General features: G+C 35.7%; 1 protein-coding gene across 2 annotated transcripts in view; it reads right to left on the minus strand.

Annotated features, from left to right (window-relative positions):
• Window positions 1-5,470: 5,470 nt before the first annotated feature.
• The window catches only part of DNTT (DNA nucleotidylexotransferase), a 162,808-nt gene continuing 152,189 nt past the window's right edge, over window positions 5,471-16,089 (minus strand). For both annotated transcript variants that reach the window (XM_051800670.1, XM_051800669.1), the window contains one exon: window positions 5,471-6,872. In XM_051800670.1, coding sequence (XP_051656630.1) covers window positions 6,786-6,872 — 87 coding nt within the window. In that variant the 3' untranslated portion in view covers window positions 5,471-6,785. The remainder of the gene's footprint in view (window positions 6,873-16,089) is intronic.

A 16,089-nucleotide genomic window follows, 5' to 3' on the forward strand; every position in this document is an offset into this window, starting at 1 on the left:
TTAATGAAAAGTCATTTGTCATCCAGTGCAGATTGTCTTAGAAGCCATCTGTCACTAAATTTCATAGTGGAGGGTCCCACTGATCCACAGTTTCTTTCTCACTTGGGTGCTTTTGAAAACCTTTCCCTGTATACACACAGGTACCAGTGAGGCTTGCAGCACATTTTCTAAAATATTTACTATTACTTTATTTGCATCTGACAGAAATTTGCTAAAAGATGTTCAATATCCCCACTTCTGGTCATATGTGGCCAAAGGGAACCACTGGTGAATAGGCAAAGAAAGGGGTTGTGAGTCCTTCAACAGGGAGGAGGAGAGCACTTGTTCTGTGATTTACAGTGGAGTTTTTCAGATATATGTCCTCTTCCCCTCATAAAGTCAGATCTAATGGGGGGCAAGAGGTGAGACCTAATGAGAGAAAAATATACATATTCCTTCTGTAATTATAATGTCTTGCCCAAAAAGATACTGATACTTGTGGTATTTGGCATCTTTTTTAGTGCTAGTATCATGAAGGATTCAAATTAAATCATCCATCATTTGTCAAGAGCCCTGCAACAGCTACAGCCCTGCAACTTGTCTGTAAGGGTTTCCAAAACAACCACTTCCCACTCACATAACGCCAACACAAAATATACTTTCTAGCAGACTTTAACACATTTAAAAGCATACTGTAAAAGGCCAAAAGGCAGAAAATTATGTCTCTGATACCTGAGTTTAGTTTAAAACATGGAACCCAAATTCATATATCATAAAATAATTTAAAGCAGAACCAAAGGACTTCAGGATCACTGGAAGCAGTAGATCCCAGCTATTCTCTCAACATTGTCTCTTTGATCTTTTGAGTGTCAGGGGAGTGCAAAAGCAAAATTTCTGAGCCACTGCATGTTGAAGTATGGGATTCATAGAGTACAGTTATGAAAGCCACAGGCCCAAATGGTCTTTCAGCCCTTCCTTAGGCTACTAAAAATTGAACACTTTCAGACTTGTATCATCAGCAATAGTTTCCAACTGCAGAAACACTCCCACATAGTCACACAGTCAAATAACCTCATCAAGCTCCATATTTGAACTTATATGTACCCAGCTATGAAGACAATTTCAAATCATCTCTCTTTTAATGTTTAGAAATATACAAAGATTACTATTTTATTTTCAAAGTGCTGGGACAAGGTTTTTATTATTTACTCTTTTTTTTTCCCCCAGTGTTGCAACCACCAACTTCTGGAATGTAAACTACACAACCCCAGCAGAAAAATCACTTATTCTTTAAAAATTGAGACCTTCCTTTCTATTTTCTATTATACCTTAATGGACAGCTTTCTGAGGAGAAAAAAACACTGAAGCTAACAGAAAACTTGGGATAATTTGGACATACTATGTTCATGTATATAAACAAATACATGAAACAATGCTAGAAAAGATTTCTTTATTTAATAAAAATGTTTCTGAGTTGGTTTCAATGTAAATGTTGCTACCTTATAACTTCAAATTGTGGCAAAGGATCTGGGAAGTTTTGTCATTTCCAAAAATCCCTGTGAATTAGCATTTTGATTTTGGAGAGAATGAAACACAAAAAGAAATATACCATGTAGCATTATTTTTTGCTGCACAGTCACAAAGGAACTAGAATCAAATGCCTTTAACAATAATAATTTTAAGAAAAAGTAACTTGTTTTTTAAAAAAGTGTGATTTCTTACGAAAACACAGCAAACTAGGAGCCTTGGTACTTACCCTCACATGATCTCTCACCCCATGGTCAGTCACCAGCTGCAGGTATGATTGATTCTCATCAGCCAAGTGATATAACATTTCCCCAAGGCACCTGGGCTTGTGGGATATGTGGTTTGGTATCCCCCACCAATGCAACTCATATGGATTGTCTGTATTATCAATAGTATTTGAGAATGCTATTTGTTTGGAGGCATTAGCTGAAAAATAGTGTTAGATTGTATGGGTTGCCTATAATACACATTTATTGAAGAAGTCATTAAATACATATTTTTAATTAAGTATTCTGAAGGGGTCTGAACAGCATTCATGGAGCCTTTTCCAGTTATCATTTGACATTGTGTGAAGCGATACTTCCGACTGGCTTTAGCAGAGGATCTTAGGTCAGGGTGGCACAACATACAATTCCACTGTATTCCACGTGACCTTCAAACAAGGAAACATGTTGTGGTTTAACCCCAGCCAGCAGCCAAGCCCCACACGGCCACTCACTCATCTCCCCACCAGCAGGAGCAGGGAGAGAATCAGAAGGGTAAAAGCTGGAAAACTCATGGTTTAAGATAAAGAGAGTTTAATAGGAAAGCAAAAGCCAAGCACACAGGCAAAGCAAAACAAGGGGTTAATTTCTCTGCTTCCCATGGGCAGAAAGGTGTTCAACCATCTCCAGGAGAGCAGGGCCTCACCATGAGTAATGGTGACTTGGGAACATAAACACCATCACTCCAAATGTCACCCTTCCTCATTCTTCCCCCCACATTATATACTGAGCATGATGCCATATAATCTAGAATATCCTTTTGGTCAGTTGGGGTCACCTGTCTCAACTGTGTCTCCTCTCAACCTCCCATGCACCTCCAGCTTCCTCATCGATGTGGCAGCACGAAAAGGCCTCAGCTCTGTGTACACCCTGCTCAGCAATAGCAAAACTTCTATATTATCAATGCTGTGTTCAGCTCAAATCCAAAACACAGCCCCATACCAGCCACTGTGAAGAAAATTTACTCCACCCCAGCCCAAACCAGCACATCGTGCAAACCAAAAAATGCAAAGACCAGAGAGATGAGGGTCAAACAGAAGTTGACAAATAGCTTGTGAGGTTCATATTTTTAATGTTTAACGTTTAGGCTGACATTCTAGCTGAAAATCTCTGTGATGACAAATACAGCAAAGAAGAGCTGAAATGGTGGAGTGAAATGGAAATGTGGAATAAATTATAGATGTAGACTGATTTGGGAATCTAAATATCAAGAGCAGGCACTTCTAGAGCAATCCCCTTGTAGACACCTAACCATGATGTGAGGCAAAACATGCACAATAAAATTATGGCAGAGATACAGCACACCTGAAGATACTTCATTTCCTCATTCAAAGATCCAAATTTTTAGTTAAAAATAAATGGACCAAATCCAAAGTTAGAATTTGACAGACCTAATACCACAAATCATACAAAAGAAGCTTTAAACAAACATCAGACTATTCATCCTAAATAAATTAATCACTAAAAAGGGAACTCCAACCAGGTCTGTCAACAGACCGTTTTTTCCTAAGGAGCCTCATCAGCTAAACGAAGTTACATCTGATGCATCCTGATTAAAATAAAAGACACTTAGTGCACCCACACAGCAGGGATAAGGACTGCTTGGTCCTCCTCTTAAGGAGGAAGGTTTTCAGAGCTCTGTGTCTTCATTTGTTTATGTGTCTTCAATTAACCTTTCAGACCCAGGACTTGATTATTTTAACTGCAGTTTCCAAAGAGAACTGTATAATAGAAAGAAATAGCTGTTCAAAAAGGGAAAGAATGCATTTCATATTAAGGAAATAAAATGGTCTCACCTAAGAAAGCCAAACAATTCTGCCCATAAACTATAGAAAACACATTTCATTTAGAGATTATAAGGCATGCAGATCTTTGGGCTTGGTGAGTTTTTTGTTAACATTCTGCAGCTTGTTTATATATAGTAGCAACAGTTCTCAGATTTCCAGTATTTTGCAGAAAGCCCATGTGGCTTCAGCTGTATTGAGTATTTAGGTTGCTTGGATTTGCAATTTTGTAAAGCTGTGTAGATAGAATTAGCTCTTCCTTCAGTATATTAGTCCTTTAGACATTAACTATATTACTACCCACCAATCTAAATATATCTCATTGCTTTTGCCTTAAGAGATTATTTGACAAATTATAAATTACCATAAACCATGAACAAAAAAAATAACGGTGGCTTTCTTTTTAACTTTTACATTTTTCCCAGAGATAGAGTTACTGAACATTTTTAGAGAGTTAGTCTGTAGATGCCTATAAAACCAATGATCCTTCTCCACTCACTACTTGCCAAATTGCCTTGGCATAAGGCAGGGGAGGAGGGACAGACATTTAAAAAAAACAGCCTCCAGGGACTTTATAACTGAATTAGTTTGATATGATTTGTTTCTGATTAACAAGTTATCAATAACCTATCACTTTATTTTCCCCTAGGTGCTTTAAAAATATAGTCTATTAATCATCCGAGCAATTTAGGAAATATTAAGTGCACTGATCTAAAGTTCTCTCTTCCTTTCCTCCTATTACAAATACTAGTCTGTTTTTGTTACAAGTGTTTGCCCTTTTTCAGGCCCTGAGGCCTCACCTGTCCTTCATGAGTTCAGAAGTATTGTTACCATTGACTCCAACAGTTCCACTACACTGTAGGGAGTTTTCACTAGCTGATGGATTCAGACATGCTCAGCTGATAAAGGTTTTATTTCCTTTAACCTGTTTCATCCCAGCTCTCCTATATGACTTTTATCTTCTTTAATTACAGTCTCAGCTGACTAGCACCATCAAGAACCACTGAAATGATTACAGGGCTGTTCAGAACTGCAGGACTAGATTTAATTGATGCAAGAAGCATCATGTTATGATTCAGAGTTAATTTACTAAAAATGGAGCTTCTGCTTTTCTGGTTCTGCCAGTCCATGCACGATGAGTTTGGCTGGTGCTATCAAGGATGATCCTGCATATGGTGCCTATAATACTGACTGGGGTACCAGCTTCCTCAGTGAAGGTATTCATAACAGAAACTATCTTCATGGTCAAACCAGGATGAAGATAGAAGAACTTTGTTCTTCTGCTTAACCCAACCCCTCATTTAACAGTTCCACAGTATTCTTTAATAGTTGATTCAGTGAGTAAGCTGTAAGATGTATTTTAACTAAAGCGCAGAAAAATTGAGGGAAATAAAAGAATAAAGGGATATGCTGTTTTCTTTCAATCTTGAAGGAGCCACCAGAAGTTGTGTTGGTATCTTCTCCCTTATAGGTGGCATAATTATAAGTCGTGTATAGGCAGACAAGATGGAAGTTATTTATTTATGTGGAATTCAGAATGTTTCATATTTCCTCTGTGGCTTGAAGTATGGAGAAACAGCACAACTGGAATGCATCATTTCTGATAAATGTTGGCCAAATCGAAAGAATATTCAGACAAGGCTTTTGTTCTTTTGCACTAGGACTAAAAAAGGCCACTGGCAAGTAAGTGTCAGCACCCTGATGCAAAACACAGAGAAGATACTTCACACTTCAGTACCATAATGCAGGAAGCAATGCCAGTGCTTTATAGTTAGAGCAATTTAGAAAGTAGCATTGTATTTTCAGCTCAGTTAGCAAATCTGCACTTAAATAGGATGCTTTGACACAGTCAAGAAGAAAATTTCTGCCATTATCACATTTTTCTACATCCCTGCCTGAGGTTTTAGAATAGTTTATGATGCAGTCTTCTAAAATGAGTAAACAAATTCAGTACATTTTTTCTAAGTATCAAATATTGTTTGAATATGGGATTATTACTGTAAGTAATAACTGTTGTGCATAACCCTGTCACTACCATTCTTTCCCCATCATTTCAAGAGGTGTAGTCAGCCTCAACTGAGAAAAAAAACTTTCAGACTTTTAAGAAAGAAAATTATTTGGTGTTTTTAATCACCTTTATTCTACAAATGACAATGACTGGTCAGTGAACAGCTTCATGTCCTAAAGCAGTAAATGTCCTTGTTCATTAAAGGATAACTGTATTACAAATTCTTCATTATCATTACAGTGACAAAAGCTACCTGGACATTTTCTGAAAACAAAATACCTTATAGGATTATTTTTATTTCACATCCCAGGTGAACTTCTGACTAAAAAGAGGGTACACCTATTGGCCAATAGCCAATAGCTCAGGTAAACTTCCATTCCAATGCATATATATCTACTAATAAATAAATTTCCTGCTATCTAAATTGAGCACAGACAATGAAAAGCTTTCATCTTCGAGGGTCACCAGTCTGACAGTTGAAACAGTTGTTTTCATGCAGGTTATAATTCAAATTCCTGATTGAGGACCATCACACCACATAATCTGAATCATCTTTAGTCCACATCAGAACTCCAAATTTATAGTATTTTTCTGCACAATTGAAGCTTAGTACTGAGTACTTTTCTTTTCAAAATCCCTTTCTGTGTAATGTTTTTTTAACTGTCACTGAATTATCAACTTCTTTACAGCCTTATGTAGAAAAATATTACAGCTGAAGCTTCAAGTTGCTGAGACTGCAAAGTAGGTCCTGCCTAGGTCATTAAGCCTTATATACAGTAGCAATCTTATATATGGATTCAGTAAAATACTTAAGAAATTCAGTTAACGATAAGCATACCTTTCAGTAATTTCTCGACTCAGCTCAAATGTTTTGAATTATTTAGGTATTGTCACAGCTGACTATTTAAAAAGCAAGTATTGTTCACAGGAATGTTAAATGCCTATTAGAAGCAAAAATCTCACCAGTTTCAAATTTCCCCCCAAAACAAGCTCTATCTTATCACTTCCACATTGTAACTTCAAAAACTAACACAGAAAAGACTGGAAAAGACTCTGAAAAGCTTGAGCTCGTCTAGGAACATTAGCATGTGCAAATGACTTCTAATATATTTAAATTTTTTAGTTGTCACAGAAACACATATTGTATTATATATCTAAATTACACTGAGATATGGGTAGAAAGACCATTGCTGTCAATCGACAAATGTACTGTGGCAAATCGTTTTAAGCATTCCTTTCCCATGGTTCAACATAATCCAAGCCAAGATGTGCAAAGATTTCTTCCTCACTTCCAGCTTTGAGAAAGATCCGCTGTGAAAAAAATTGAAAAGTAAGTCAATAAGGGTGTTAGACAGAAATTTCAATTGATGTTTTTTGCTGTTGAAAAGGAGTTAATTTTTGACAGCTCTACCCATTGTATTCTCTACAGAATACAGTCTTCATCAGTGTGCCAACCCTGAAATGTGAAAGCAAGTTAAAAAAGAATGTTAATGCTGCTTGATGTTTTCAGTTATAATGACTAGTTTAGAACTTTGTTTTGATTTAGTTTTTCAAGACTCCGTGCACAACTATCAGGACTAGAACTCAAATCCAACCTTCATTTCTCTTCCATGAGAGTAAATAGATTGACTTTCTTCATAAAATCATTAATTTTTTTTTAAATTAATACAGTAATGTTCTCTATAAGTGCATTCAAGCTGATTTGATGGTTACACTAAATACGTATAGCCAAGCATTAAAAGCGTAATTTTTTTTTTTTTAACAAAAACACTCCTAATGAATGTTTTACAGGAAAATCTAGTTTTGTTTTTTTGTATCTGTACTTCTGATAACACAGGATAGTATTTTTACAAGGGAACAATCACAAGCCTACCTTCCCTACAATGACTGGTATAGTAAATCACACAGTCTTATGCATTCCTTTCATCACTAAAGTAAAATAATAATAAAAACATCTGCTAAGATAGGTGAATATTAAAACACTGTAACCTCACAATTTAGAGGAGTTTGGAACTAAGAAAGAATTCATTTCTATTGAAACAGAATACTTAATATTAAGTCTCAATCAGTGTTCAGCCCTGAACAATCTCAAACTCCAGCATCATAAAAACTTCAGGGTTAAGCTTCATAATATTCTAGATTTGCTTTCTACTGTGAAAGAGGATATGCTGTCTAGAGAACCCACTAAAAAAAACTTTTGAGTCAGGAAAATCTCTGACTGCTGTAAAGTATAGGAACACATGTTCCAGCACCTCTGCTTTCTCTGCTGCCAAGCAGTGCCTCCAGGAGGGCTGTGCTGTCCAGCATACCCATGGGAATGGGGCAGGAAAAGGAGTCAATAACTAGATCAGAGCAGGCCCATGGTATGGTGGAACAACTTCTGGCACCAGAGATTCACAACTGTGAACTGACAGATCAATGTTGTGTCTGCAATAGCAAAGATTGCTTATAAATCATAGACAAATGATATTCATTTTTCCTAGGAAGTTTTTCATATGTCAGATTCTGGAATAAAAGGAACCTACAAATAGCACTGACCAGGGTAAAACTGATCCATTTTCCATATAGTAAAGAGCAGAAATAAAATAAAAGGAGAGAAGACATTGATAACTGCCAGTTGGATAACAGTACTGGGGATATTTTGTTCCTCAAATATCTCCTAGGGAGGACAAGATTTTAGGGATTTTTTTCTTTCTCTTTTGTTACTACTAAGAACAAGAGGACAATCATACAGCTACAGTACTTAAAAAAAAGTAAAACAACAAAAAAAATCTTACACTCATAGATAGATGATATAGACACTCTTTAATAAAAGCTCCTCATATCTGTGGGACCCCATTTCTTTTGTTCTGTCCCTTTATGTTTTCCTCCAAGCTAAACTCATTTCATTTGCTTGACAGGGAAAATTTTTAATACAAAGTATCTGATGCTCAATACCACTCTCAGTAGCTACAAGCCATGTTTCTAAGTAAATCTCTAGCCGGTATCTGCAAACTGCTTTAGTGATGTGTTATTAATGTTAATCAAAACCTATGATTTTCCTTCTATGTCAATCTATGCAGAGCTTATACAGTGTTTGCAAATGCGATTAGTGCGTTCACTACTGTTCTTTCTTGATTTTTCTTTTCTTTTTGCTCAAGAAAAGTAATGAACTGCTTGTCTAGTTGTGATTCTTTTTCATCTTCTTACTAATATTCTGCAGATCCAAAACATGCCCCATCAACATCAATCAAATTTACAAAAAACAATGCTCTGGAGAAGCTGGTATCACTCTTATCCCATTTAATCAATTCTGTTATTTCAATGGATGTAAATATTACATTTGTGGTTGCAAACATGACCATTAACTACACCTAATGTAGAACAGCTGCCATCTAAATGTTTTCTTACATTAATTTGCTACCTCTCATTTTTCATTTTGGCATTAATGATCAATAATACTTTCGATGAAAGGGAAGCAGAGAGTGAGACACAGAAGACACCACTTTATGATGTACTAACTCTCATGGCCAAAGTTCAAACAGCTATTATACTGCTATTGTCACTTGGTTTCACATCTCATTTTAATACGATGAAGCCAACAAAACTAAACCATTACTTAATAAAGTAGAATTCTAGTTTCAGTCATATAAATCAGCAATGGCCAACAGCACAGCCCTCTTGAAAAGCACACATTTAACTGGATTCCAAGTAGACTGATATCCTACTGTTTATTACCAAATGACTTGGTAATAACAGTATGTTGCAAATGCCAAACTAAGTAATCTATTTTACTTGAATAATACTATAAATATCTTCCAGCCTGTCACTGTAGCATTTCATTACTGTTTGTCCCACCTTCAGATGAACTTAAAAAATTTGTTTGAATACAAATACCTCAAAATAAAAGCTAGTACTGTACAGTATCCTTGATGAAATGGGATTTGATGGTTCTGAACCAGCAGAATCTGCTGAAGAGTGAAGTACTCCAGGTTGGCATGTACAATGTGTGCAGATGTGCAATCCATTGTTCTGAAGATGAGATATGTGGTGGAAATTTGACTAAGTTCTTTCTCTAAATCCTTATAATCCTTGGTATTAGCTGAGAAACAATAATTAAGTATGAAGTTTCCTAACTGATTACTGACAAAGTTCTGCTTTATACACTATTTGAACATTTGTTCTTGAATAAGTCCCAGCCAAATTGTGCCCTTTTAAAGACAAATAATTTCTTTTCATACCCCATTTTTCCTACTCTTTTCTTAGTTCTGATTTTTACTAGCTTTACAGCTGTAATTCAGAAAGAATGCAGTCATACTTTAGTGGATTTCATTATCCTTTGGAAAACTATGACATTGTGTAGGAGTTACACCCCCTCCTTTTGCAAAAGACCCTGAAGGGCCATAATCATTAAGGACTGTCTGGACTTCTGACATACTATTACATCAAATAAATTGGGGGAGGGAGGCGGGGAGGGCACGAAGAATATTGCCAACAGTATCTTGTTAACAATTTACAAAAACCTTTGATACAACTTTGCTTCTAGACAAGCATCTGGGATGTCATTAACATACACATTTATTCTAACATTTTCTTTGTTTCCAGGATTATGTTGCATACTTTAAAATGGCAAATTCTCACACAGGGTGTTTAGGGATGTTATAATTTAATTTTTTTGCCTTCTTTTACTGATTTTCATGTTGTTTCACATGTGACGCCTATTCACATCAGTTTAATTACCTTAATATTTCCTCTTCTTTTTAAAATCATTAAAATGAAGATATAATGGCAATGTGATCATATTTAACTTTGTAGTTCTTCCAGTACACCGAATGACAAATGCCAAGCAGTCTAAACCCCCATTACTTTACACGTCTGAAATTATTACAGAGGCTGTAAGCACAACAATGATAAATGAGCAACAGAAAAGAAGAGGACAGACTGTCATTTGCAAGCTTGGAACTTAACTGTTCATTGTGCTTGGACAGAGTCCATTCTAAAAATAAGTTTTGTGGATAAAGTCAGTTGTAGATGAGTGATGATAATTACAGGACTTGCTTAATCAGCCATGGTAAAAAATACTACAATGCACCTTAAATTTCTTACATGTGTATTTGTCACTTTAGTGACATATTCACCAGTCATCACTTATGCCAAGTCAATTGAAGATTTTTAATTAAAGGTAATTGGGACTAATGAAGAGACGCTGCTGCTTAGATTCCTTGCAATAGCTTACAAGATGCAAAAGCCCTTCTTTAGATATGAAAGGCCATGGCATTCAGTGAAGCAGTGCACCATAACACCAGACCCACAATTGATAGAATATACTGTGATGGCTTATTAGATTGAAAGTACCATGATGGTTTATTGGATTAATAGTACAAAGCTATTAAATTGCGCACACTCCCTTTTTCTCTAATCCCACTCACCCAAATAGCATTTGTATCCTTGAAAAAATAGCTGTTAATTAAATTAATAAAATGAGCTTACAGCAAGAACTGTGAAGGCAGAAACATAAGTAATCCATGAAAAAACAAGTATTTTCCATATGATTAGCAATGGGAATGTTCCTCTATGTTTACCTGACCCGAGTGTTATCCTCTCTGGTCTCTGTCCCTGGGCCATTTTCGCTATAACAAGTGTTGATACACCACCACAGCACACAGGTCACATCAGTACTGCAGAAACTTTTAGGAAGCTGCTATGTTTACTAAATCAACCTTTTATAATGTATACCTTGCAATGTAGGTATATGTTTCATTATTTTGTGACTTTCAGTTTCTATTGACCTAAACTCCTGCATAACATGCCAAAAGTATTCAACTCTTGAGACTGTCTGATCATTGCATCAAAAATGTCTGCATAATCACACGTCCACAAAACAATACACTGAAGTCTTTTTGTTGTAACATTTCCTGCAACCCTTAAATTGACTGCAGCTATCTTCTGTACTCAATGGTCACATTTAATTGAGTCCAGTGCAAGACTGACAATAAATGGGTAGTGCATTAAATTAATTCTCATCTGTGAAAATGTTAGAAATAACCATATACAGAAATAAAACCAACGAGTTAGAATAGGTGCAAACAACCACCACTTTTCTGGGAGAATTTCTATGAATGCTATAACAACCATCGTTGAAATTTTTCTAAACAAGTAGTTGTAGTACATAAAATTGTTTCCTAATATATGGTTATTAAATGTAATATGTGACAATAGCCCTAAGCAACTTCTTCTAACCCACAAAATACTGAGGTGAAACTAAATAAATAGACATTTGAAAGCTTAAAGTAGTCACATTTTCATTTATTGTATGATCAAATTTGCAAGGAAAATTGAAAATTTGGGGCTTGTACTACGAAATTCTTTAAAAACAGAAAAGTGAGCTGCCTGAAAGGTAAGAAAAGAAAGAAAGAACAAAGAGATCAGAAAGCAAAAAATATGTTGTTACATCAACTGTTCAAATTTTGAAAAGCTAAAAGTGTGTAGGCACCCACCAATGGTTTATACCTATACAATTTCATTTGCTTCCTATTTTTGAGTGTTAAAAGTTCCTGTGACTGACAGTACACAAATTCAGTGAGGAGAAAAGTAAGGTCTCAGTGCAAACTTAAAGATATCCCAATGCTACAGGCTTTTTCATTTGACTATTTTGAGCTGCATGAATTTCTGGTGAACCTTAGCAAACAAGCCTTATGATATCATGCAAATTCACTGCTGCTTTCCACCTGGGAAGCCTGTTCTGCCTCACTAGCCTGAATATCTCCATTAGCTCACAATCAAAAGAAAACTTGAAAACACTGAGGTCACAAAAAAAGTCAACCTCTGGCAAGGAAAGCATAGTTTTCAAACAAAAACTGGAGTTCCAAGGCCAACCACGGAATGTGCTGAATGCAGATGTCCAGGAATCCTTGGATGTGACAAGTACAAGGACCATTGTCAAAGCAACTGAGTCAGGAAAGCCCAAGAGAAGACAATACAGACAGGGGGAACATATGTTCTGTTTCAGAAATCTTACATCTTCTCTCAGAAAGGTCAATCATAAGAGAAGCAATCAGATTATGCAGACTGATGGATGAAAAATTACCCAAATTCACTCCATGGCACAACTAATTGAAGATTCTATTTATTGACAATTAAGTTATTACAAGCTCTAAAATAAACACTTTGAGTTGTATATATCCTTGATGCCCACCAAATTCAATTAGGTCTATCTTGGACTCATACATATGGATATGCTAGTAATGTTTGCTAAAAATAAGTAAAAAAAAAAAAAAAAAAAAGGAGGAGAGAGGACAAAATGGAGAATGGCAGTAACAGCTAGAAAAAGACTAAAACCAAACCAGCATGGAGGAGTTACTGAATGATTAACTTGACATGACCTTCTAATGGTGCCTCCTATGCTAACACTTCTTACAATACTGAATATGCTGATGAGCTTCTGCAGTTCAGCACTTTCACATGGAGAATGAATGCAGCATATATGACAAGATAGGGAGGGAAAACTGAAGAAAATACAGTGAAGAGAAATTTTCAGTGGAATTTTAGTTCAGAGATTTCTGAATTGATTTTTTTTTTCAGGTAGATGTAAATTCAGACTCAAATCTCTAATATAATGGGTCAGAATATTTTAAAGAAAATTTACAGAACTACACAAATTTACTCCAACCACCAGCCAACCAAAAAGCAAAAAAGGAAGGGCACCTAGAATAGAAAGCAGTGAAAAGAGAAGGTGGGGGAAAAGCAATAGCCTAGACAAATTTATCTGGGTCTTAATAAAGACCTGCAGCAGATTGAGTGAAAAGCATTAAACTGTTTTTTAGCTTTTGTTTAGCCTGCAAAGTGATGCAGCAAAAAGAACAGCTACAAGGGAGGGTGAAGAAGAATGTTGCAAACTTAAAGTGTTTCAATTACTTCCTGTTCAAAAATTGTTTATTTGCAAAATATTCCCACCTTCCTCGTTATCAAATGAAATCACTTTCTGGAGTAATTTCTTGCAGAAAGATCTTATGGATTAACTGGTGCAGCTACTAGCTCTAAACAGTATAAGCCACAAGGTCTGAAGAAACCTATGAGAAAAACGCATAACTCCCCATAACAGTAGTGAGGAACTGGTTTCAAAGAAAAGTAGCATCTTTCCGAGACCATTTTTATGTCATTTTGTCTATATTTGAGTTTACTAACCTAAAGACAAGCATCATTACTTGGTTAGTAAGATTCATAATAATACAAGAGGTGTGAGTGAAAGGCTAGCCTCTGCCACGCATATTTCTTTAAAATCTTCCCTAAACATCTAGCTCCATGCTATTTTCTATGCTTACCACGTAGAACTTTAGTCACTAAGCATCACCCTAAATAGGAGTGGGCTGTGATTTATATGCTGCATGTCAAAAAGGAATATGCACGGTAATACATAGAGATTTTTACTAAAATAACTAAGAGGAGCCCTGTGCTGCCGTCAAGACTTAAAAATTACTGACATTAGTAACAGAATTTGGTGACATCAATGTTAAGCCACAGGGACCATGTATCTCTTTCTTTTCAACAGATGGATTTGCACCACCTCCATCCATCTATAAATGGGTGCAGCCCATGCACCAGGATTTCCATCTGTCATTCAGGTCTGTCATACTGTGCCTTGCAGCCTATATTCAACATTGCAACCAGCTGCATTCCTTCTTTATTGACTTGTAATGACCAAGATTGAAAATATGTTTTGCAAACGCTGATCAGGAAGCCATCTACTTTCTCCTCCTCCTCCTCCTCTATGCTGCTGCTAACTTCACAAGAATGAATGTTGTACATCTTCGGTGGAAAACATAAATCTGCCTCTGAGCTTCAGTGTATCAAATAGCTTTGCAATTTTATACCCATTACAGAACCAGAATTTTGTAAAGCAGCTGTAGAGAAAGCCTTATGGAAGACCCATAAATTCCTGCAGTGCACTGAGTGATACGAGGTTGAGTGCCTTCAATCTCCAATGAAAGTGTGGGAATACAACATAACACCAATCCATAAAATAGTGGCTACGTCTCTGAAATCTCTAGCTGAACTCATTAGGGTCGACAAAGTGATAACAAGAATCACTGTAATCAGTAACTTTCACAGTGAGCAAAAATTGTCTTATGGAGAAGGAGGGGAAGGAAGAGAGGTGATAAAAAGGGCTAATTAAAGCAATTTCCAGATAATTATATAAGAGCTTTCAAATAATTGTATTCAGTTATTTTCTTGGGTAGTATGAATGCTGCCAGAAAGTAACATGGAAAAACGAAACTTCTTGATGGTCCTCCATATTCATACTGCTATCCAGCCTGAGAGGGACAGCACCTCATTGTTATCACTAGTCAGTCAGATACATTCTCAGCACGAGACATTGCTTGATGAAAAAAATCATGATAGAAACAAGCCCTAAGGAACTGTGTAGTAATTACCCATCAGTATTTAATTTCATTATGGTCAATACACATTTTTTACATTTTGTGGATTGCTATAATAACTGAGCATCTGTCTTCTAGTACTTTCCTAAAACAATATCACTAACAACTTTCAGGTGTTCTTCCTTCCTTGTTTTTCCCAATCTTTTTCATTTGAGTTTTTTGGAGAGGTTTGGTTTTAAGACTGGCTGATGGTGATTTTTGTTTTGCTTGTAATTAGACATTTTACTAAATATTTATGCTATGTTTATGAATGAGACTATTAACAGCACAAACAATTTTATTATAGGAATAATTATAGAACATGAATGCTGAAGTACTAATTGAGCTAGCAATGTGAAGTATGTCATCAAGTTCAATAATAATATTCCACAACACTATGTAGATGCTATGCATTTTCCATTTGATAGTATCATAACAGTTTTCAGTAGCAAATAACCTGAAGTCCCTCTGACAATATATGATCTCCAAGTTTTTCTCTTTAACTGGTGTTTTCTGTAGTAATATTCACATCACCATGACTGCTTTAAAATAAAAACTAATCTGTTCCTAATCCAGCTACAAATAAGATGATAAATAAATCAAGAGAGAAAAAATTACTCTTTGAAATGACATTATAACAAACCATGATTGAAAAAGCAGTATTACAAGCATTATCCATTGACTCGATACCCTCAGGCAAAATCATGTGTAATGGTACTGATGCAAAATAATGCAGTGGAATTTATTCTAATAATTCTGGGCATGAATAATTTTTGAAGGTAATAGAAGCCAGAATCATAAATTCTCATTTCATTTTACCACTGAACATGTCCTGTGCTTTTAATCACAAATACCAGACTGGAATGTTTCTCTTAAACTTGTCTCTAGTTATAGGTTTATTGATATTAAATTTCTGAACAGTAAATAATAAATTAATAAAGTAAAAATAAAAAAATCAGGCTAATACTAGGATATTCTAGGCACTTATCCTATTAACTATTTCATAACATGGCATAAAAAAATATCTTCATGTTTTCTTCATGAAATCTACTTATTCCAAGTAGTTTTGATGAAGGAGAAAGAAAAAGACCAGTGCTGAAGCACTAGCACTTAAAAAAATTAAATATTAAAAG

Source organism: Manacus candei, unplaced genomic scaffold, assembly GCF_025592945.1.
Source record: "Manacus candei isolate 608988 ecotype Guabito, Panama unplaced genomic scaffold, ASM2559294v1 h1tg000050l, whole genome shotgun sequence".
Taxonomy (NCBI): Eukaryota; Metazoa; Chordata; class Aves; order Passeriformes; family Pipridae; genus Manacus; species Manacus candei.